Source organism: Ranitomeya variabilis, chromosome 8, assembly GCF_051348905.1.
Source record: "Ranitomeya variabilis isolate aRanVar5 chromosome 8, aRanVar5.hap1, whole genome shotgun sequence".
NCBI classification, from domain to species: domain Eukaryota; kingdom Metazoa; phylum Chordata; class Amphibia; order Anura; family Dendrobatidae; genus Ranitomeya; species Ranitomeya variabilis.
Window position 1 is genome coordinate 203180426 of NC_135239.1, and position 23852 is coordinate 203204277.

Genomic DNA, 23852 nt, shown 5'->3' on the forward strand with positions numbered 1-23852 from the left:
GAGGTCAGTAACGCCGCTATTTAAAATAGGCCCATAAATGTAGTTGCAGTTAATGTTTGGCATAATCTGTGCACTATGAAACCCCTCATGTGTCGCGTGCTTCTCCATCCGCAGGATTACGTTGATGCCCCTTTAAGCATCCCAGTCTGCTTGACAAGACACCTAAACATTGACTGGCGGGAATACCAGGTAAGCGGGTGATACTAGTCACGTGAGGTGCCCTGCCGCACGCGACTCTCGCCCTACGGGACGCGGCCCCTTGCTATCGTCTGCCCCCCGAGGCTGCACAGCGGCCGACAAGATGATGAAAGCACAGACCGTCAGGAGCGGCGCCTCTCTGTGTCCTGATAGTAAAGGTTCTTCCCGTGGTAAAGCCTCTGGGATCTTCCAGCAGAACTGAGGACCCAGCATGTGCGAAGCCAGAGAAAATGGGTCAGCGCATGGCAGGAGGCGCTGCGGGCCGCTCAGTTAATGGGGTCGGCTTAGAAACGTCTAATTGAGCGGCACCTGCACTGGGAGCTTCAGTCTGCGGGGACACATCTTATCCTATAGATTTATTTACCTTTTTAATTTCAGCATAATGATTCTAACACTACTGTGGCCATAAAAAGTGAGACCTCCTGCAGGGAAAAGTATCGCTGCAGTCATTGAAAGTAGCGCAGCTATTGTAATCTTTAGGGTGGGTCATCAGCGTAAGTTCTGTGGGCTCCTGACACCCGGCACTGCCACTGATCAGTGGTTGTCGGAACAAGGACACGACCGTTCCGTTCGCTGAGTGGTGCTGCAGTACCGAGAGCGTCCACTACACAATGTATGGCGCCATGGTGCTCTGCGTACTTCTTGCTGTCAAAGCTGATAATAGGGGGTCAGGGGAGTCAGTGCCCCCCCCCCCCCCCCACATCTATATGAATGTGATGACCTATGTGGGGTCCCACAATTATCGACCCCCTGGAATTGTATGACTACATTGACACCTGAGTGTTGTACATGTTGCCCCCACGCCATAGATTAGAGATGTTCACACTCTGGATGGCGGTGCTTTTTACACTGCTGCTGTTCATTCTTTCGGGGGGCTCTTGTAAATGTCTCTCCCCCAGAATTTTGTTGGAGACAGGCCTATGATTTGTGTCTTTCAGCAGGCAGAATTGGGGCAGAGCACAGCAGGCGGCCGGGAAGTGCTGAGCTGGCATTTGTCAGAGAGAACAGATCTACATCGCACAAGGATCATCCTGGGAATGCTGGGCGGAGGAATAAATATATATATATATATATATATATATATATATATATATATATATATATATATATATATATTAGTGAATGCATTATTGCTCCTCACTCCGTAATCAAGGACATATATGGTTAATAATGGGGGGGGATGTCCCATCATCCTGTCTTATGGCGGCTGGAAAGAGCAGTTTATATCGCTCTGCCGATCCTCCTACTATTCTTCCTGGCACAAAGGAGCAGATCCCAGTTGACGTCCTTGTCTGCCTCTGCCTTAGGTATTGGCTCTGTGCTCTTCAGACCTATGTTGTCACATATGGCTGTGTCCCCCCGGGGGAGCTGGTCCGTCTGTGTCCCCCCGGGGGAGGTGGACCACCTGTGTCCCCCTTGGGGACCTAGACCACCTGGATGGACACCTCCTGCCACCAGTAGTGATGACGACACAAGCAAACTCCCTCCATTGCTCCTCTTGTCGCTTTCATGTGCACCAATGCCGGTGACATGGATTCACAATGGCGTCTGCCTCCTGTCTGCATAGAACAATATCCCCGAAGTTTTATTATCTTTGGGGGGGGGGTCACACTGCGATGTACAAGTGAGTAGTATATTAAGGAGGGTGGTCTAGGGACCACCGTAGGATAGTATCTCTTTGCCTAATGCTTGTGTGACTCCTTAAGTAGATCTGCAGTGTAAAGAATGGGGGAAAAGCACAGCAACAATCCGAGGTTTTAATGAGGCAAAAGGCAGATTTTCTCTTACATTGGACTCCAATAGACGCAGTTTTTTGTTTTTCCTTTACTATAACCCGTCTTCCACTTTTTTTGGTGCAGAGTTGGGACTTGGTGAAGCAGACGCAGAACTACCTGAGGCTCCTCATTCACATCATCAACGGGGACGGTAAGAGTCTCCTCTGCCATTCAACGCTGCGAGTAAAATGGGAATAATCTGGGGCAAGAAGTAGCTAAATGCTTGGGGTCCGCGATCTTGGGGATTTTGCCCCCGGCCATTACCTCTACGTGTGAATGCAGCCTTCTGAAATGTCACAATTTCTTCATAAGGAGCCCTCCTTCATCGGATTGCTATACACGTGCACGCTCTGGTCGGCTGAGCATGCACGTGTCCTGTACGGGGAGGAAGCAGCTGACGGACACCTTCACAGTTCATCCTATATTAATCCAGCTCTAGTGTTTGGTAAAGGGTATAATATAGGAGGAGGTAAGCTTAAAGGGGAAGTTCACCAGCGGCCCCCAGCACATGCCAATCAATTATACTCGATGTATAATTCTTCTCTGTGGGCGTCCTTCTGTTACCCTCAGGATGAGTCGGATGATGGGGGTTACTCTTCTCAGAGATTAGATCCGCAGTCACATAACAAGGCCAGAGTCGCACATGACTAAGCTGAAATGGAAGCTTTTGGCGAGAGAGAAACCCTTTAATTTCACACTTCTTTGTGCCACCTGGGTCCTAGAGCTCAGAAAACATTGCTAAGTGCCAAGCAGAATTTAAAGGGGTTGTTCACAGCGGTGTGCGGCTTGGATAGGAACGGACGGATCTGAAGACGATGGGGAAGTTCATATTTCCCTTTAACAAAAATCCCTTCCTGGCCAGCCTCGTCATCTACATGTTATCGGGCACAATTATAAATGTAGCCCCCAAACCTGGGTCCAAAAGGGCCCCTGGATCTACTGATCCCAATTTTGCAAGAACGGTCTTCCACATACCATCCACCAAATCCTTAGTGGTGTGGGGGGAAACCTGACGGTGGATTTTGACTCTTATTGCAAGCCATTCACTGACAGCAAGCAGGAATAGGGGGAAAAAAAAAAGAAAATTTATTTACGGTATTATTTATAAAAGATGGAACAAAAGCAAAACATGGCTTCTTTCTTGAAGAAACTGCGCCACCCCTGTCTTTCTCTGATGTTGCAGCTCTGTTACATTGACCTGAATAGGGTTGAGCTGCAGAGACTGATTCTGGAAGAATGCACCATAGTTACTGATTTCAGACATGTATACTCGCTCATTTGGTGAACTTTCCCTTTAAGCATGGTATAAAATGCTACAGCTGGCCGTGCACATTAGATTATTATTATTAATGGCTGCATTCCTCCCCTGTGTATTACAGAACACGTGCACGCTCAGCCAAGCCGAGCGTGCATGTGAATAGTGGTCAGAAGGCCGCAGAAGCAAATGATCGGCCGCAGCGGTCATTGGGTATATGAGATGTGACTGCTGCATGATAGGGGAGTTGGGTACAGAGATGTTGGGTGACATATATATATATATATATATATATATATATATATATATATATCTATATCTCACCCAATTTTTCTGTACCCAACTCCCCTATCATGCTGTGTCCCCCAATGAGTGGCTCGGAGAAAAAGATTTTACGGTGAGTACACAAAAATCTCCTTTTTATAGCCTGCATGCAGCTTTTTAATTAACCCCTTAACAGCCTATGCATAAAGACAATAAAGTGCTTTCACGGCCGCGAAAAATGTTGACATGGCTGCGTTTAATGCGCAGCACTGTTACATCGTTTTTCATGATCAATTACTGTGAAATATATATTGGACTGATACGTGCTGTACTCTTCCTCTGCAGAAAACAGCGGGTTGCTAGTGCACTGTATATCCGGGTGGGATCGCACGCCGCTGTTCATTTCACTCCTGAGACTCTCGCTTTGGGCTGTGAGTAGATTTTTAGACAGAAGAGTTTTTGTTGTGTGATTTTTTTTTTTTAATTTTTTTTTTTAACCCCTTTAAATCCTCAGATACTTGACGGTTTCTCTTCTTGCTGTAAATGCCACAATGCACTGACTGACCGCACGTCTCCCGACCGTAGCAAGATGGCTTCATATATTTCTATGAGGCTGTCGCGCTTTGGTTGGCAGACCCATGGCCAGTCCATGCACTGCGATCCATGGCTGCATCGAGATCCGCGGATGTCTACATGAGTCCTAGAGCTGGGATTAGAGATCATATTTGCCTTCATTTAAAAACCTCCTATTTTTGTGTACATCTGTGCAGAACTGCGTACACTAGGTTGACGCAGTCGCTGCTCCATGGTTGCAGATTAAGAGAAAAAAAACACAAACGCTGAGCTCTGAACTTGCAGGCCCACAAGCGGAAATAGCAGAGAAAATAGCAGGAACTATACAGGTATTGGCCAACAGGATAGAGAAGGACAAACGTGAGTATAGACTGCAGAAACCGAGCTCTGAACTTGCAGCTGCACAAGCAGAGAATAAAAGTAGTTATTCAGGTATTGGCCAACATGATGGACTGGGACAAATGTGCACATGGACTGCAAACCAGTATGTAACCAGAGAAAGCAGCAGCTATAGAGAGGTCTGCTAACTGGAGAGCACAGGGTAAAAGTGAGTGTAGATTGCAAATGCTGAGCTCTGAACTTGCAGCCCCACAAGCAGAGATGGCTGAGAAAGCAGCTGTACAGATATTGGCCAATATCGATGGATGAAATAATCCTCCCGTAACGCCCTCTCCATCCCGCGCTCCTCACAAGCGTGATTCCTGCTGGTGATATCCATAGATCTGCTGTAAACTCTTCGCCTTGTAAGACTACTTCATGGCGCTGATGCATCTAATAAGCGATTGTGCTCCCGTCCTGCTGAGCTGCGGAACATCGGGCACGCTGCGCCATTCAGCCAGTTTATTTCTCCAAATAATCAGACTGAAAAGATAAGAAAAGTAAATGCAAACTGTGAACTCGCAGTCCCAGACTGTGCCGAATGCGTCTGTTAAGGGGATCACTGCTTCTCTTAATGAGAAGATCACAGAGAGAAGCTTTAAAATGAAGGTTTGGAAAATTTAAGTTTTTCTGCAGCCGAGACGGAGGTAGGGGGTTACATAAGACCATGATAGAAAATGGCTTTACTTCTGCCTACATACGCAGCACTAGAGCTTTGTAAAACCCTGGTCTGGTGGCCACATCAGTCCAGGCCAGAGCCCAGCAAACCTCCTCTTACCTGCCGCCATCCTGGACCCTTTTTCTGATTAGTAGGTCCCTACGTAGTCGTTATGTCCGATGTGTCAACTTGTCGCCAGCCTACTAATAAGAGGAGGCGTCCAGGATGCCGGCAGGTAGTAGGAAGTGATGCAGCTGCCATAGTTTCAGATTTTCCACTACAAACCGTGACCCTCTGGCCCTTTCAATGGGGATGAGCTTCAGTACCCAACACGACCCATGGATGAACGTTAGGCACACCGACTAATGTAGCTTTTTATGTGGCATGATCAGGCAGTAGATCTGCAGTCTGTCGAACATGATGGGGCCGTCACTGTGTGTACGCACAGGTATCTGGTCCGTACTGTCAGGGAGGGGAGAGGTGCAGACATGCTTCTGGTCCGTACTGTCAGGCAGGGGAGATGTGCAGACATGCATCTGGTCCGTACTGTCAGGCAGGGGAGATGTGCAGACATGCTTCTGGTCCGTACTGTCAGGCAGGGGAGAGGTGCAGACATGCTTCTGGTCCGTACTGTCAGGCAGGGGAGATGTGCAGACATGCATCTGGTCCGTACTGTCAGGCAGGGGAGATGTGCAGACATGCTTCTGGTCCGTACTGTCAGGCAGGGGAGAGGTGCAGACATGCTTCTGGTCTGTACTGTCAGGCAGGGGAGCAGTGCAGACATGCATCTGGTCCGTACTCTCAGGGAGGCAGGGGAGCAGTGCAGACATGCATCTGGTCTGTATGGTCAGGGATGCACCCCCCAGTAAGCAGGGAGGCAGGGGAGCAGTGCAGACATGCTTCTGGTCCGTACTGTCAGGGAGGCAGGGGAGCGGTGCAGACATGCATCTGGTCCGTACTGTCAGGGAGGCAGGGGAGCGGTGCAGACATGCATCTGGTCCGTACTGTCAGGTAGTCAGGGGTGCGGTGCAGACAGGCATCTGGTCTGTATGGTCAGGGATGCACCCCCCAGTAAGCAGGTAGGCAGGGGAGCAGTGCGCTCCTGAAAGTAGAAGAGGAGAAAAGCTCCTTTGACAGAAGCCATGATGCCATAGGGAGACGGACACACAAGTGCTGCAATTCCAGACTCTGCCATTGGCGCTTGTTTTTTGTGAAATATAATAATTATTCTTCTATAATCTCGGATGACCTCTATGAAGGACCTGTCCATTAGTCTGTCTTTACGCCCTTCCCTGCCAGACCTAAACCATTACCATGAGTGGCAGATTTTCAGCACCCGGGCTTCTCGCCAGAAAAATTTAATTTTTCCGTTTTATCTCTCGTCGTCCGCACACCTTTCATCTCTCATTCTTTTAATAGCATTGTTATATCGGTAACTAATTTATAGGAATCTCTCTTTATAAGTCTCATTCTAAGGCCGCGGTCCATATTCTGTGTGACAGATCCGTATACTCCTTGCCGGGATGCTGGAGCGCTCTGTATGCCCCCACCCATCCCCGTCCTTCCCAAACTCTGGTTCCCGTCAGGATGTGATTCTCTTTCATGCCGGCGGTATTCATAATTTATGCTTTTTACAAGGCACTTTGTCAGGAGATGGGTCTGAGCCTTGAGAAAGATATTTCACTTATTCTCGCATGATTCAACACAGGTTGATAGAAGGAAGGGAGAAAAGTCAATTTTGGCATCAAGGTTGTTCTATGATGGTATTTGCCCTAAATCACATCTATATATGAAAGAAAAAATGTAAATATTGGCATTGGGGTAGACGGCATGGTAATAATGATGATGCTTTAGCATTTGTGCAGACTTACATCATTACATTCAGTCTTCCTCCAATTTCACGTTACACATCTCATTGCATCCCCCTCCATTATAATGCTCATTGTCAAGATTTCTGGCCTCATGCGTGGCGAGAATTATCCAGCAATTTGCTTTTTATTTTATGGGTGATTCTTATCTTTTTCGCCACTAGAGGGAGCTCATTTGTATACGGATTTATCATTGGATGCAGCGTATGACCTGTATGCACTAAGCTCTTGCTCTCCCCCTAGTGGTGGCTGTCAGAAGTCAGAGTTTGGAGCTTTAGCCAATTGGAAACTATTCTATTTGGAGTGGAGAGAGTAAGAAAGCGAGAACGGAGTCTCCTGGAGTCCTTGTTTATTTGCACGAGCATGCTGGGAGTTGTGGTTTTACAACAGCTGTGTTGCTGGCATCCTAAGGAGGATTTAGTCTATTTACCCTCAGTGCTGGCATTTTGTGGGTTTGTATGCACGCCTCTCACAGATCATTACTTTTCAGGATGGGATGGTGCACAGCTCGCTGAAGCCGGCAGAGATCCTTTACCTGACGGTGGCCTATGACTGGTTCCTCTTTGGGTGAGCCTCTTATTTTTTTGCAGTGTTGGTCGTATGTGTGCGGATGTGATTGACGCAGGAGCCGGTACCCCCTCTGCACCCCTTGTATGAGACCCCATCTTGTAATCCTTGTGCCTCTTGCTTGTTTTCAGACACATGCTGGTGGATCGTCTCAGTAAGGGAGAGGAGGTGAGTTCTCCTCTTTTACCACTTCCGGTGGTGGCTTATTAACGTTATTGGGTGTGATGTGTAGTCTCCACCCCGGAGTTCTCCAGTCCTTGCAGGACTATATCTCCCAGCATGCCCTGACGGTTTTAAACATGGTGGGAGTTGTAGGCCTACAGCAGCTGAGGAGCCCCAGCGTGGAGGCAATTGCTGTGAGATGGGAACATCCGGTCAGATGCCATATTACTAATATACTTGTAAATGAGCTCTCCTCCAGAAGGAAGGAAACTGCTTCTGTAGTGCCACATATAGGTAGCTACCATTAAAGGGGTTGTCTGGTTATTTTATCTCCTTTAGAACGAAGCAGCCGCGCTCGGCCCCCTTTTTCACGACGCCGCACTCGGCCCCCTTTTACTGGAAGCCCCATAGAGGATAAATATAGCGGTGCTCGGGCATTTTGTAACGGGGCTAAAAGGATTAAAAAAAAATGTCCTGATCTGATGATCGCTGCTGGTCTAAGCGTTCAGACGGACCCCAATAGGCAGGTGATAATGTGAAATCCCCTTTAAAGAGCCAACCAGCACCTGCGGACGATGTGTATGCCAGCTTTGAGGGCTTGTAGATTGGCTTTTTGTGCTAGGTGGCGCTACATAGACCATTCCCTTTTTTTTCTGCTATTTGCATATTTTTCCCAGGATGCATTGCCAGCTAGTGGTATCTCCACGAGTAGCATGGGTCCTGCTGTCAGTGATACTGCAGGTACATCGCTCCCAGACAGACTGTTTTTATTCCAGACACGCTGGAATAAGTGGAAGACTTGGTTTTTGGTATCTGCTCTGCTTACTCCAGGAGGGGGCGCTCTCCCTGTGCTGGACTCGTCTTCACCGGATCAGCATGTATTGATGTAGCGGAGCTGAGCTTGTCTCCGTGCATCAGGAGGCCCAGGATGAGCAGAGCTCCTAAATGCTCGGTACATAACGTGGTGTTTGATGCTCATTAAATCCTTGTTCTTTCTCGCACTTTTAATATAGAGTTTATTTCTTCCCTTCTTCCTTCCAGATATTTTTCTTCTGCTTCAATTTTCTGAAGCACATCACATCGGACGAGTTCTCCTCGTCAGGGAGAAAAGCACGGTAAGTGAGCGGTGAAGGAAGCCGCTGACCTCGTTACTGAGCTGGTGGTGGGATATCGATGGAGGCCACGAAACCTCTCGTGTCCTGACCCAGTTTATTTAATTTATTCTCTGCTGGAAATGTTCCCAGACCGGGACCTGCCGCACATGGAGGTGTATGAAGGCGAGGAGCTGCCCTATTAAGTGCATATATAAAAAAAAATAAAAATATATATATATATATATATATATATATGTGTGTATATATAGAGAGAGAGAGAGTCATTACACACAGAGTGATCTATTTCACGTGTTATTCTGTTAATGTGTACGATTATGGCTTACAGCCAATGAAAACCCAAAAGTCATTATCTCAGTAAATTAGAGTAATTAACAAAAAACATATGTGAAGGTTCCTAAGCATTCATAAGGCTTAGGACACGTGGATCCGCAGCAGTTTTCCATGAGTTTACAGTACCATGTAAGCCTATGGAAAACAGAAACCGCTGTGCCCATGCTGCGGAAAAAAATGCGCGGAAACGCTGCATGTTAATTCTTTGTGCGGATTCTGCAGCGGTTTACACCTGCTCCATAATAGGAATCCACACAAAATCTGCATAGAATCCAAAGGTAAAATGCAGTGCCTTTTACCTGTGGATTTCTCAAATCCGCTGTGGAAAAATCCGCAGACCTCAAGAATACGTGTGCACATAGCCTTAAGGTCCCTTAGTCTTTCAGTAGCTCCACAATCATGGGGAAGACTGCTGACCTGACAGATGTCCAGAAGGCGTCACTGACACAGTCCACAAGGAGGGGAAGCCACAAAAGGTCATTGCTACAGAAGCCGGCTGTTCACACAGTGCTGTATACAATCATATTAATGGAAAGTGGAGTGGAAGGAAAAAGTGTGGTAGAAAAAGGTGCACAAGCAACCGAGATAACCGCAGCCTTGAAAGGATTGTTAAGAAAAGGCCATTCAGAAATCTGGGGGAGATTCACAAGGAGTGGACTGCTGCTGGAGTCATTGCTTCACCACACACAGACGTCTCCAGGACATGGGCTACAAGTGTCACATTCCTTGTGTCAGCCACTCATGACCAATAGACAACGCCAGAAGCGTCTTACCTGGGCCAAGGAGGAAAAGAACCGGACTGTTGTCAGTGGTCCAAGGTGTTTTCAGATTAAAGTAAATTTTGCATTTCATTTGGAAATCGAGGTCCCAGAGTCTGGAGGAAGAGTGGAGAGGCCACAATCCAAGCTGCTGGAGGTCTGGTGTGAAGTCTCCACAATCAGTGATGGTGTGGGGAGCCATGTCATCTGCTGGTGTAGGTCCACTGTGTTTTATCAAGAGCAAAGTCAGCGCAGCCGTCTACCAGGAAATGTTAGAGCACTTCATGCTTCCCTCTGCCGACAAGCTTTATGGAGATGGAAATGTCATTCTCCAGCAGGACTTGGCCCCTGTCCACACTGCTACCAATACCTGGTGTACAAACAACAGTATCACTGGGCTTGATTGGCAGCAAACTCCCCTGACCTGAACCCCATAGAGAATCCATGGAGTATTGTCAAGAGGAAGATGAGACACCAGACCCAGCAATGCAGACGAGCTGAAGGCTGCTATCAAAGCAACCTGGGCTTCCATAACCCCTCAGCAGTGCCACAGGCTGATCGCCTCCATGCCACGCCGCATTGATGCAGTAATTGATGCAGAAGGAGCCATGGCCAAGTATTGAGGGCATTTACTGAACATACATTTCAGGAGGACAACATTTTGGATTTTAAAATCATTTTTCAAGCTGGTGTTATAAAGTATTCTAATTTACTGAGATAATGACTTTTTGGGTTTTCATTGGCTGTAAGCCATAATCATCAACATTAACAGAAATAAACAATTGAAATAGATCACGCTGTAATGACTCTATATAATGAGTTTCACTTTTTGTATTGAAGAACTGAAATAAATTAGCTATTTGGTGATCTTCTAATTTTGTGAGAAGCTCCTGTATATATGGGACCTGCCGCACATGGAGGTGGGTGTATGAAGGCAAGGAGCTTTCTACGAACCATCCCGCTGGGAACAGGACATCACAAAATCTCCTATTAGCGATTTTTTTTTTTTTTTTTTTTTTTTGTTAATATTTTATATTTAAGAATATAAATGTTATTAATAGAAAATGTAATTTGCTATAAAAAAAATAGTGAAATCTTCCAATTTTACACACTAGCAACTAGGACTCTTACTCTTTATTCTGGATGGATAATTTGTCAGCAGTCTCATTATCATCACAGACTGAATGATGTCACAGCTCACCTCCTCCTCCTGTACAATGACTGATAACATCTCTATATACAGTAGATAACAGGATCCACCATTCACAATAGGTGATGTCACAGCTCACCTCCTCCTCCTGTACAATGACTGATAACATCTCTATATACAGTAGATAACAGGATCCACCATTCACAATAGGTGATGTCACAGCTCACCTCCTCCTCCTGTACAATGACTGATAACACCTCTATATACAGTAGATAACACAGGATCCACCATTCACAATAGGTGATGTCACAGCTCACCTCCTCCTCCAGTACAATGACTGATAACACCTCTATATACAGTAGATAACAGGATCCACCATTCACAATAGGTGATATCACAGCTCACCTCCTCCTCCTGTACAATGACTGATAACACCTCTATATACAGTAGATAACAGGATCCACCATTCACAATAGGTGATATCACAGCTCACCTCCTCCTCCTGTACAATGACTGATAACACCTCTATATACAGTAGATAACACAGGATCCACCATTCACAATAGGTGGTGTCACAGCTCACCTCCTCCTCCTGTACAATGACTGATAACACCTCTATATACAGTAGATAACAGGATCCACCATTCACAATAGCTGATGTCACAGCTCACCTCCTCCTCCTGTACAATGACTGATAACATCTCTATATACAGTAGATAACAGGATCCACCATTCACAATAGGTGATGTCACAGCTCACCTCCTCCTCCTGTACAATGACTGATAACACCTCTATATACAGTAGATAACAGGATCCACCATTCACAATAGGTGATGTCACAGCTCACCTCCTCCTCCTGTACAATGACTGATAACACCTCTATATACAGTAGATAACACAGGATCCACCATTCACAATAGGTGATGTCACAGCTCACCTCCTCCTCCTGTACAATGACTGATAACACCTCTATATACAGTAGATAACACAGGATCCACCATTCACAATAGGTGATGTCACAGCTCACCTCCTCCTCCTCCTGTACAATGACTGATAACACCTCTATATACAGTAGATAACACAGGATCCACCATTCACAATAGGTGATGTCACAGCTCACCTCCTCCTCCTGTACAATGACTGATAACACCTCTATATACAGTAGATAACACAGGATCCACCATTCACAATAGGAGATGTCACAGCTCACCTCCTCCTCCTCCTGTACAATGACTGATAACACCTCTATATACAGTAGATAACACAGGATCCACCATTCACAATAGGTGATGTCACAGCTCACCTCCTCCTCCTGTACAATGACTAACACCTCTATATACAGTGGGATTAACCCCTCCTGCTCTCCTGCCAGATACAAGCAATTTTTTTTCAATCCAAAACCTTTTGCAATCTGTAATATTCATCTTTTCTTCCAGGCGGAAAAGTTCCCAGCCCCGGGACCCCGGCCTGACATTAGAGGATTTCTGTGCACTTAGTAGGTGTCCTCCCATATTTTTTTTATTTTTTTTTAATACTCCCCTGTAATGCTATAAATATGGAGGGAAACCTGTAGTAATGTGTCCAGTGGCCCCAATGCGGCCCGATCTATGCCGGACTAGAGGGGTCTTGCTGTGTGTATGAATGGATTATATCCGCTCCCACCAGAACCTCGGGACCGCGGCAGCCCCACCAGTCTGAGCAGCGACTTCTCGGTCATTACGGAAGATTCCCCCAGTGCCTTCGGACATACAAACTGTGAATCTGTAGACCTGATCAACTTGGGGGCCCAGAGCCACGCCGTCTGGTGAGTAGTGGGCAGCAGTGGGTTTAAGGCCTTCACCCCCGGGGCCATTTTTCATTTTTTGTTTTGTTTTGTTTTTTTTCCTCCCCTTCTTCCCAGAGCCATAACTTTTTTTTTTTTTTTTTTCTTTTTCTTTTTTTGCATCAATATGGCTGTATGAGGGCTTGTTTTTCGCGGGGCGGGTTGTACTTTTGAGTGACACCATTCATTCTACCACATGGTGTACTGGAAAACATTGAAAAATAATCCAAGTGAGTTGATATTGCAAAAAAAAAAAGGGCAAATTCACAATTATATTTATTTTTTTTATTGATCCTATTCACTATATAGTTGTGATTCTGTGTGAGAGTTTTTTTTTTTTTGTGTGTTTTTTTTCTTGTCTTGAGCGTTTTTTTTTACTGACACCATTTTGGGGTAGATACAATGTTTTGATCGCCTCTTGTATCAATTTTGCAGCTATAAAAAAAAAAAAAAAAATTCTGGTATTTTTAATTTTTTTTTCTCATTACGCCAATTTACCAATCGGATTAATTTTATATTTTGATCGATTTTTACAAGTGCAGCGATACCAAATATGAGAGTAAAAAAATAATTGTTTTACTTTTAATGAGGCAGGAGGATGACTTATAGTTTGGGGGGGGGTTTTATTTATTTTTTCCACTTTATTTAATAGTCCCCTTAGGGGACTTGAAGCTGCGATTGTCTGATCTCTTGTGCTTTCAGTAGTGGCTATTTTTATAAAAGCGTTTATACAAGGGCTGGATGATTTCCTCAGTACATAACATTGCGGGTTATAGATAATTTAGTGACAAACGTATTATTGGTCGAGAAAGGTTGAACTTGATAGAACAATATCTTTTTTTCAACCGACATCACATCGCAGTACATCGCACTGGTCATCCATATCAGATTGCTGGCGGTCCGACACCCGGCGCCCCCCACTGATCAGCTGTGGATGTTCACATTGGGGGGTTTAATATTGATCTATTAAACAATCCGTTTTGGTTGCTGTCCTTCACCTCTCCCCCACCCACCATGCCAGGAAGAAGACTCATACCTCCTCCCCACAGACTGCGGTGTGGAACCGGACACCGGAAGACCATCTGCTGCTGCCATCCGGAACGGAAGCGAAATCCTCCAGCTCCTCCTCATCCAACCATTCGGACATCTTACTGAGAGCGGGGAGTAGCCCCCTGGAGGTGCCGCAGCGCAGGTGGGACACGTGTCAAGCCATTCCTCCGTACGTGTGACTTGTGCTTATACGGTTTATTGCATGATGTCTGATATGATGTAGAACCATTCATAGGTTTACAGCATGGACAGGTAAGGAACGTATGAGTATATAGGAGAGGAATCGGGTCCACCAGTATACTACAGGACCCCCAAACTCTGGCACAGTTATCAGCCATGCAGAAGGCCACCCAATTGCAGCCGATAACATCCTGGTAGGATCTATTTGTTATGGAATGTGGACTTATGTATGTTCTATATAGATGGTAGTGGGGCCTCTATACACAAATTAATTTGTCCATTGTTTAAAAAAACAACCGTAAAATAGAATTTTATGCTCCCCTCACCTTAGATCACACCTGTCTTTACGCACAGATGTGTGCCTCGTGGCCTCCTCTGTCCCCCAGGCGTCTCCTCCGTGTCCCCCCCGTTACCTCCTCTGTCACCCGGCGCCTCATCGTCTCCTCTGTCCCCCCTGGCGCCCCGTTGCCTCCTCCGTGTCCCCCCTCCCGGCACCTAGCCGTCTCCTCTGTGTCCCCCCCCCGACGCCTCGTCTCCTCCGTGTCCCCCCTGATGCCTCGTCTCCTCCGTGTCCCCCCCAACGCCTTGTCTCCTCCTCTGCCACCCCCCAGTGCCCTCGTCACCTCTTCTGTCCCCCCCCCCCCCAGGGCCCTCGTCGCCTCCTCTATCTTCATTAACCCTGGCGCTGACTACATTTCCTAAAAACTGTGACGTATTTACTTATTTTTCCTTGGTGGAATGAGATTTGCCCGGATGTTGCTTTCGAGCCGGCGATATGTAATCTGCTTACATAGCGCCTCATTACCGGAGCACGTGGTCATACGATGCCGGGGACGTCTGATGGCAGCGGTCTGACCCTGCAGCTGTCTGACTCCCAGTCCCCATTTTCCGCCCAGTTAGTCTCTGTATTTCCAGCTCCGCTCCCCAGTGGCGATGCTGCGGCACGAGCGGAGAGGAAGCAGCGAGTTGGCATGTGCTTTAGTAATCGCAGGTGCGGTGGGTACAGAAGCCTCGGCCGCCGCTCTCCACACAGTCCCTATTCCCAGATTAGAGGGTGTGAACACGGACGGCTGATGGCCGACCTCATTCCACGCTGGAGGAACCTTGTGCTGCAATATCAAGACAACGCGTGGATCCACTGACATGATAGAACATCCATAGTGTCATCGTCTCATCCAGGGAATGTTACTTGTTGTGCTTTGTGTTATTTTGCATTTGTGTTCGCACTAATCTCGTTTGACAATCGCAGAGTTTTCCATGATTGTATAAGATGAAATATATTTTACGTCTTCCCTCTGTCCGATTGCCCTCGGTGTATAACCCCGGCCCCCCACCATGCTGTCTGCCTTTACTACCAGGTGACCGAAGAGCCGGTGGTGCAGAGCTCACTGATCCCAGCGCGGTCCTGTTATAGGAGCCATAGTGCTCATGACATTTCTGAGAAGTGGAAGGAACCTCCTCTGGTATAAGATCAGCACAAACACTGCGCCCCACCAGGAGCTTCATGGCCGAGCAGCTGCATGCAGTCGTACATCACCAAGCACAATGCCGAGCGTCGGAGGGAGTGGTGTAAAGCCGCCACCACTGGACTCTGGAGGAGACGTGTTCTGTGCAGTGATGGATCGCACTTCTCTATCTGCGTCTGATGGAGGAGTCTGGGTTTGGTGATTCCAGGAGGACGTTACCCCCTGACTGCATTGTGCCCCCTGTACAGATGGCGGAGGGGGATAGTGCTATGGTCTTGTTATCAGGGGTCAGTCTTGGGGCCCCTCAGATCCAGTGAAGGGAAATGTTCATGTTCAGCACAAGACATTGGGGATAATTGTAGCTTCAGCTGTGTGGGAACAGTTTGGGGTTCGCCCTTCTCTGTCCCCCATGACTGTGCACAAGGTCCGTACAGACATGGAGGGAAGAACATGAGCGGCCGCACAGAGCCCGGAACACAGCCCCATCTTAGAACAGAGCTTGTGAGCCCGGCGTCCCTCTCCCCCCAACATCAGGTCCTGACCCCACAAATGCTCTTCTCCATGAAGAGGCAAAAATTCCCATTATTCTACCAAATTTTGGAGAAATTACATTTGCAGAGGGACTGACTCAATGTTGATGTCAATGGATATAGTAGGGGAGGTTAGTGGTTAATGTTGGGGGGGCACATACTTCTCCATATTGTGTCTCATAGTCTATCTTCTTCTGCAGCTTTTCCATAACTGCATATTTAGAGACCTACTCAAGTCTCAGCAAAAAAAAAATCAGTCTAGAGTAATACTACAAGTATTGTACAAGGAGGAGGGAGATGCAGCTGCAGGATTCCCTATATGTAGAGGCTGTGAGAGGGAAGAGAGTGCTGCGGGTGAGGGGCATCTTGCATCGGTAACTCTGTGGCTCCTGCCAACCCGTATAATGCTCAGAAGTAGACGCGGTTTATAATTTTAAAGGATTTCTGGAGGTCGGTGGTCCATAGATGTGGCCATAGTGCAAAATTGAAAGACCCCTGCTGTGAGATCTGCTGTTACAATCCGTGCTTCATTTGGCCTTTACCACCTTCTACAGTAAATGTAAGGGCTGCATAAAAAAGTGCACCATTCCCTTCAAATTCTGGCATCGTGCCTACACCTTATCACGTGCACTGTGCCTTGCATGTAATTCCACATCTTTCCTGTAGTGGCCACTGCAGGGGAAGTGCACAGCCTGATGAGGCTTTTCTTGGCGATCAAAACTGATCATCGCGGGTTTCTGAAGCCAGACTCGTTCTGATCAGCTGCAGGCGAGACATTGTTGTCATAAGACCGGTCCAATGGGGGGGATATTAATATTCCTGTAAAAAAAAAAATCCCTTTAAGTTTAACATTGTATTAACCTTTTATTATTGTGCAAGCAATTAGGAGTAATCTGCTTTTGAAATCTTAATCATCAACTAATCACAAGTCTGCCATGGTGTCTGAAATTTTTTTTTTTTTTATATAGTTTTTTTTTTTTTCTTCCAATCTTTTCCGCTTGGGCGTTTACTTCTCCTAATCTTTGGCTTTTGGCTGTTGGCGGATTATCGGGATCTCCTCAAATCCAGTCCTCGCGCTTTGCGTGTGCTGTTCTCTGCATGCACCTTTATTGGCTTTGCAAAATCTCGGCATCATAAGAGAACCGTTGACCATCTCTTGGCGGAAGCAGGTCCTCGGGCCCCAGGCGTCTCCTGGTTCGGGGCTCCGTCTGCCGTTCTCTACACTGATGCGGAGTGACGAGGTTCTGCTCACGACCTGTCCGCTTCACGCTTCTGGAGATGCCTTTTTTTTTTTTCTCCTGTTTTAGAAGCCATTCATCCCATGGTCTTCCCTTTCTCTCTCCTCGCCTCAGATCAGCGGACCGTTCCCTACCTGGATCTTCCGTCTCCACAGACTATGGCAGCTGGCAGATGGTATCGGAGGGTGGGAGTGTTCATGACCATGGGATCCTCAGTGCCGGTATCTTCCTCCCCTTCAGCTTCCCAGATGAGAAGCCGAGCGGCGGCCTGTAAGTGGATCCAGAGCGTCGGCGGCTCTTCCCTTCAGTGAATGAGCATCCCGGCTGTTATATTACCCCCAGGTCTGCAGATCTCTGCTTCAAAGACCCTCAGCTACTGGTGTAATATCAGCGATATCCCAAAATATCAAGGCCTGGTATTCTACGAACACCTGGGAAGGTTTGGGGTGGACTGGACCTCTCTTCTTCCGCCAGTTGTAGATTGCTGTAAAAAACAAACTGCTCCTCATACTAAACCAGAATAAATCCTACAGCATCTACTATAATACTGCCCCTATGTACAAGAATATAACTACTATAATACTGCCCCTATGTACAAGAATATAACTACTATAATACTGCTCCTATATACAAGAATATAACTACTATAATACTGCCCCTATGTACAAGAATATAACTACTATAATACTGCTCCTATGTACAAGAATATAACTACTATAATACTGCCCCCTATGTACAAGAATATAATTACTATAATACTGCCCCTGTGTACAAGGATATAACTACTATAATACTGCTCCAATGTACAAGAATATAACTACTATAATACTGCTCCTATGTACAAGAATATAACTACTATAATACTGCCCTCTATGTACAAGAATATAACTACTATAATACTGCCCCTATGTACAAGAATATAACTACTATAATACTGCCCTCTATGTACAAGAATATAACTACTATAATACTGCCCCTGTGTACAAGGATATAACTACTATAATACTGCTCCTATGTATAAGAATATAACTACTATAATACTGCTCCTATGTACAAGAATATAACTACTATAATACTGCTCCTGTGTACAAGAATATAACTACTATAATACTGCTCCTATGTACAAGAATATAACTACTATAATACTGCTCCTATGTATAAGAATATAACTACTATAATACTGCTCCTATGTATAAGAATATAACTACTATAATACTGCTCCTATGTATAAGAATATAACTACTATAATACTGCTCCTATGTATAAGAATATAACTACTATAATACTGCTCCTATGTATAAGAATATAACTACTATAATACTGCTCCTGTGTACAAGAATATAAATACTATAATACTGCTCCTATGTACAAGAATATAACTACTATAATACTGCCCCTATGTACAAGAATATAACTACTATAATACTGCCCTCTATGTACAAGAATATAACTACTATAATACTGCCCCTATGTACAAGAATATAACTACTATAATACAGCCACTATGTACAAGAATATAACTACTATAATACTGCTCCTATGTACAAGAATATAACTACTATAATACTGCTCCTGTGTACAAGAATATAACTACTATAATACTGCTCCTATATACAAGAATATAACTACTATAATACTGCCCCTATATACAAGAATATAACTACTATAATACTGCTCCTGTGTACAAGAATATAACTACTATAATACTGCCCCTATGTACAAGAATATAACTACTATAATACTGCTCCTATGTATAAGAATGTAACTACTATAATACTGCCCCCATGTACAAGAATATAACTACTATAATACTGCTCCTATATACAACAATATAACTACTATAATACTGCTCCTATGTACAACAATATAACTACTATAATACTGCTCCTGTGTACAAGAATATAACTACTATAATACTGCCTCCTATATACAAGAATATAACTACTATAATACTGCCCCTATGTACAAGAATATAACTACTATAATACTGCCCCTATATACAAGAATATAACTACTATAATACTGCCCCCTATGTACAAGAATATAACTACTATAATACTGCCTCCTATATACAAGAATATAACTACTATAATACTGCCCCTATGTACAAGAATATAACTACTATAATACTGCCCCTAAGTATAGGAATAGAACTAATATAATATTGCCACTGGCTATAGTCTAATGCTGTTTTCGATGGTTGGGAATATCTGGGACCTGCAGTAGGTATTTGATGCCTCGGGCTGTAGGTGAAGTGCAGCAGGTGTCCCCCCGGTGATGCAGTTATGGACCTCGTTGCTTTGCTCCGGGGGCCCGGCCTATAGATGCACATATAGATTTCAGTCTGCAGCCAAGGACGCGGCTCCCAAATCACCAGAGTCCCCATAGCCCTGGCCCTGTGTGCCTGCTCATGCCTATGCACAGGGCGGTAATCTGCAGCTCGTCTTCCTTATTATATAGCACCGTGCACTTTTGCGGGTTCTTCCATAATCTGCTCCATGTATAATAGATGAGTGTCACATCCCATAATGTGCTGTAAGCTTTAATCCCTAATGGCGGCTTCTCCTGCCGCTGCAGTGGGGCCCGTGGAGAGTCGGGGCGGCCACTCGTCCCCCCCAACCCTGTAAACCTGCACTGGATTCCCTTTCCCCAGATCCCTCCTACTCCCTATATCTGGGCGCATAGGACATGAAGACCCCATGTAGCTGTTTTTTGACCCTCGGAGAACAGGGCCCAGCTTTGTAGGTCCATTAGGTCTCCAATGGAACTGCTGTATTTCCAGGTAAGAGGATGGAGGATATCCCCAAGGGTTGTGGAAAGGGGGGGAACGTGCATCCGGCCCAATCTGATTCCGAAAATGGACTTGACTCTTCTAGAAAGATTGCAGCGATTCTGGAGTATTTAGCACAGAGCCGGGATATTGGGTGCGGGGGTCGGTAATTGGTGGGCAAGAAATGTTCTCCTGCGATCCACCACGAAAACCTTGTCAAATGTGCTTCCATTGCTCCAGATTTCAGCTTTACACTGCTGCAGCAGACGCTTGGCATTGTGCAGAATTGTTAGGCTTTTGTGCAGCTGCTTGACCCTGGGAATCGAGTCTCCTGACCACAGCTCTGCTCCTTCAGATCTGTTAGAGAGACTCTGGAACTTGGTGATTCTCGAAGATTTGGCAGACTGTTCTTCGGTACTTTGATGGTCCCGTTCTGTGAACTGGTGTGCTCACTGCTGAGGTGTCGCTACTCTAGCGGGGCAGATATTTGATTAAATAAAATCTCACATTGATACTTATGAGCTAGAGACACACAATCTATAGCTCATTTTCTATCTGGTGCTCGCTCGCACTCTTGTATTGCTCGCTCACGCTCTCTTGTATCGCTCTCTCACGCTCTAGTATTGCTCGCGCTCACTTGTATTGCTCGCTCACGCACTCTTGTATTGCTCGCTCACGCTCTCTTGTATCGCTCTCTCACGCTCTAGTATTGCTCACGCACTCTTGTATTGCTCGCTCACGCTCTCATATCGCTCTCACGCTCTAGTATCGCTCACGCTCACTTGTATCATTAGCTCGCACGCACTTGTATCGTTAGCTCACACTCTTGTATCGTTCTCGCGCTCTCTAGTATCGCTCGCACTCACTTGTATCGTTAGCTCGCACCCACTTGTATCGTTAGCTTGTGCTCTCTTGTATCGTTCTCACGCTCTCTAGTATCGCTCGCGCGCACTTGTATCGCTAGCTCGCGCGCACTTGTATCGCTAGCTCGCGCTCACTTGTATCGTTAGCTCGCGCTCTCTTGTATCGTTAGCTCGCGCTCTCTTGTATCGTTAGCTCGCGCTCTCTTGTATCGTTAGCTCGCGCTCTCTTGTATCGCTAGCTCGCGCTCTCTTGTGTTGCTGACACTTTCTTGTATCGCTCGCTTGCTTATCTGTTGCGGGGTCTTTGACTCTCGCTTGCTCATCTATTTGTCACTCATATCACTCACTTTCTTCTTCTGTAGCTATCGTCTTTTTTCCTCTCTTGCTCTCATATCTGTTGTACTCTCATACCCATCACTCGCTTTCTCGCTCGCTCTCGTATTTCTCGCTCTCTTGCACTCTCTCACGCTCGATTTTATATCCTGTTGCTGTCGCTCTTTTATTTCTTGCACTTGCTTTTTCTTTTGTATCTCGCTCTCTTTATCCTTCACCGAGCAGTAGGAGACGACATCTCGCTCGCAGCTCGTGTGACTTCTATAATTGGACACCAGCGCTGTCTCGTCAGTGACTGCCAGATACGACCATCGTCTCACAATAGAATACTTTTACATGACACTTTATACAATTTAGTGTCTGACGAGTCAGGGTAACGGTTGGAATCTGACGCAGCGATGGCGGGTGCCGTCTGTACACGCAGACCCTTCTGTCTTCCCTGGTCTAAGCCGAGCGTCTTCAGATGTGAAATCCTCGTGTTTTATACGTCGGTGTCATTATGGACCTTTGGCTGGCGACTGCCGGGTGGAATAAAATGGACGGCGTTCGCTTCCTCTTGGTTCTTCTAAAAGCCGAGCAGACAGTGTGCGACCACGTGCAGTTGCTGCTGTTTAGTCCTACCATTTGGGCCTCTTGCTCTGGAGCACCCGTCCTGTCCTGCATTGTATTGACATTCTGCAATGCCCCATCTCTCCTGTGGGGGCAGTATAGGGAAGCTTTTTATGGCTGGGTTTAACCACTGATTACCGGTGATCGTCGGGGGTCTCAGCAGGATGTCACTTTATGATCTACTTGCTGTGAAGGGGCCTCTCTAACTTTGTGCAAAGCGAAGAACCCTTTTAATGAGTGATCTTAAGCATATATTTTGTTTGCATGGATATTTATTGTCCTTTCCTCTCTTACAGGCATGCGGCACCGACTGAACGGGCGACGCGGCTGGAAGCTGTCCAGTCCATTTTCCTGTCTGCCTACAATACCACCATAGGCTTAAGAACGGTGCCGCCGAGCCCGTCGGGGGCCATCGGCGGTCTTTTAGATCAGTTTGCCCGCGGCGTGGGCCTTCGAGGAGCCAGTACCATAGTGTGATGAAGTCGCTGGGTACCTAGAAGCCCCGACGCGCGTTTCGTTCTCCCCTGTAGAAGCCATAGAAGACAATCGCCAGGACGCGTTCGGGATGTCTCCTTTTTATATGTTGTGATGTTGATGAGAAGGGAACGGTTCTTCCAATCATGAAAAAAAAAAAAAAAAACCCTTCGGTCGAAAAGGCTGATGACTTGTAAAGTAGCTTTTTATATCCAAATTTGACAAAACTGCAGCTATTTTATTTTTTTCAAGAAGAAATGGATATTTAATCAGACAGCCGCCATGACTGTATGTCAGGGGTAGGCAACTCATGGCTCGGAAGCCCAGGTCCCAGCATGCCTCGATGGCAGGATGTTTAGTATGCATCTATAATCTGCACCCCCAAGGGGGTAATATCTCTTCTTGTCTCGCAGACATCTGATACAAAGCTCCAAATCCTCTGCTTCACTGTCCTCAGCCCTAGAACTACATGATAAAATTCTGCTGCCTGCAGCCACCACTAGGGGGAGCTCACTTGAGCGGTTTCCTGTTGTCTCCCCCTAGTGGTGGCTGTGGGTAGCAACATTTCTTTTTTGAAAGTTGCTCTCTAATCATCATTATCTAGCAAAATCAACGCAGAACTACACCACCCAGCATGTTCTGACAACCACCACAGCAGGAAAGCAAAATACGGCAGTGCATACCGCAGACAGCGCTGACGCATGAGGTCTGGACTCCGCTCGCCGGCCTGTCCAGCGATCTGACTTTTTATTTCGGGGGTGCTATTTAAAGGGACAAATGGGGGGGGGGGGAGCGTGACGCAGGTCTTCTCTCTGGTGCACTTTTTGTTCCTGTGTCCCTCCTGCCCCCTCCTCATTCAGAGCCGGACTGTTATGTCTGCAGTGGTGTCGTTGCTAGGAGTGCTGGGACTTGTAGTTCCTCCGCAGCCACAGTACTACCTCTAGCCCTTTTCTTTTGCTATACACTATCATTTTCTTTTATCTCGTGATTGATGAACAAAGTTAAGATTTTATTTATTTTTATTTTTTTTTTTGCTTTTTATTCCACTTTTTTTGCTCTTTTTGCCTGTTGATATTTAATTGTTTCAATTAAAGAAAAATGTATCGTTCATATTTATACAGAATCTGCGTCTGGAATCTTGGATCCGCTCCGCAGGCAGGACTGTATGAAGGTAGAACTTGCAGGATGAGGGAAGAAAAAAAAAAAAAAAAAAAACCCTGAAATTGCGCCACTCGTGCCTACAGGCCGTGTCTGGTATTGCAGCTCGCCTCCATTTACTTCACTGTTGCACTACCAGACACAGCTCGTGGATGAGAGCTCTGCTTTTTTTGCTGCTTTTTTTTTTTTTTTTTAAGGAAAATGGAGGATATGGATTCCTTCAGGGATTTTTGTGGTTACAAATTTTTACAGTTCAGCTTCAGTAGAAATGTTTGCACCGTGTGTTCACTGAGAATTATTACCACTTT

At 46.0% G+C, this 23852-nt stretch overlaps 1 protein-coding gene across 4 annotated transcripts in view; it reads left to right on the forward strand.

Moving 5' to 3' along the window:
- MTMR14 (myotubularin related protein 14) overlaps positions 1–23628 on the forward strand; it is a 37958-nt gene extending 14330 nt beyond the window's left edge. Inside the window, exons 9-19 of one of the 4 annotated variants that reach the window (XM_077276300.1) lie at positions 115–189; positions 2058–2124; positions 3838–3923; positions 7460–7536; positions 7668–7704; positions 8740–8813; positions 12488–12546; positions 12717–12855; positions 13895–14092; positions 17452–17607; positions 22209–23628. In XM_077276300.1, coding sequence (XP_077132415.1) covers positions 115–189; positions 2058–2124; positions 3838–3923; positions 7460–7536; positions 7668–7704; positions 8740–8813; positions 12488–12546; positions 12717–12855; positions 13895–14092; positions 17452–17607; positions 22209–22389 — 1149 coding nt within the window. In that variant the 3' untranslated portion in view covers positions 22390–23628. The remainder of the gene's footprint in view (positions 1–114; positions 190–2057; positions 2125–3837; positions 3924–7459; positions 7537–7667; positions 7705–8739; positions 8814–12487; positions 12547–12716; positions 12856–13894; positions 14093–17451; positions 17608–22208) is intronic. The other 3 variants (XM_077276301.1, XM_077276302.1, XM_077276303.1) reach the window with 3 other exon arrangements.
- The last annotated feature ends 224 nt before the right edge of the window (positions 23629–23852 follow it).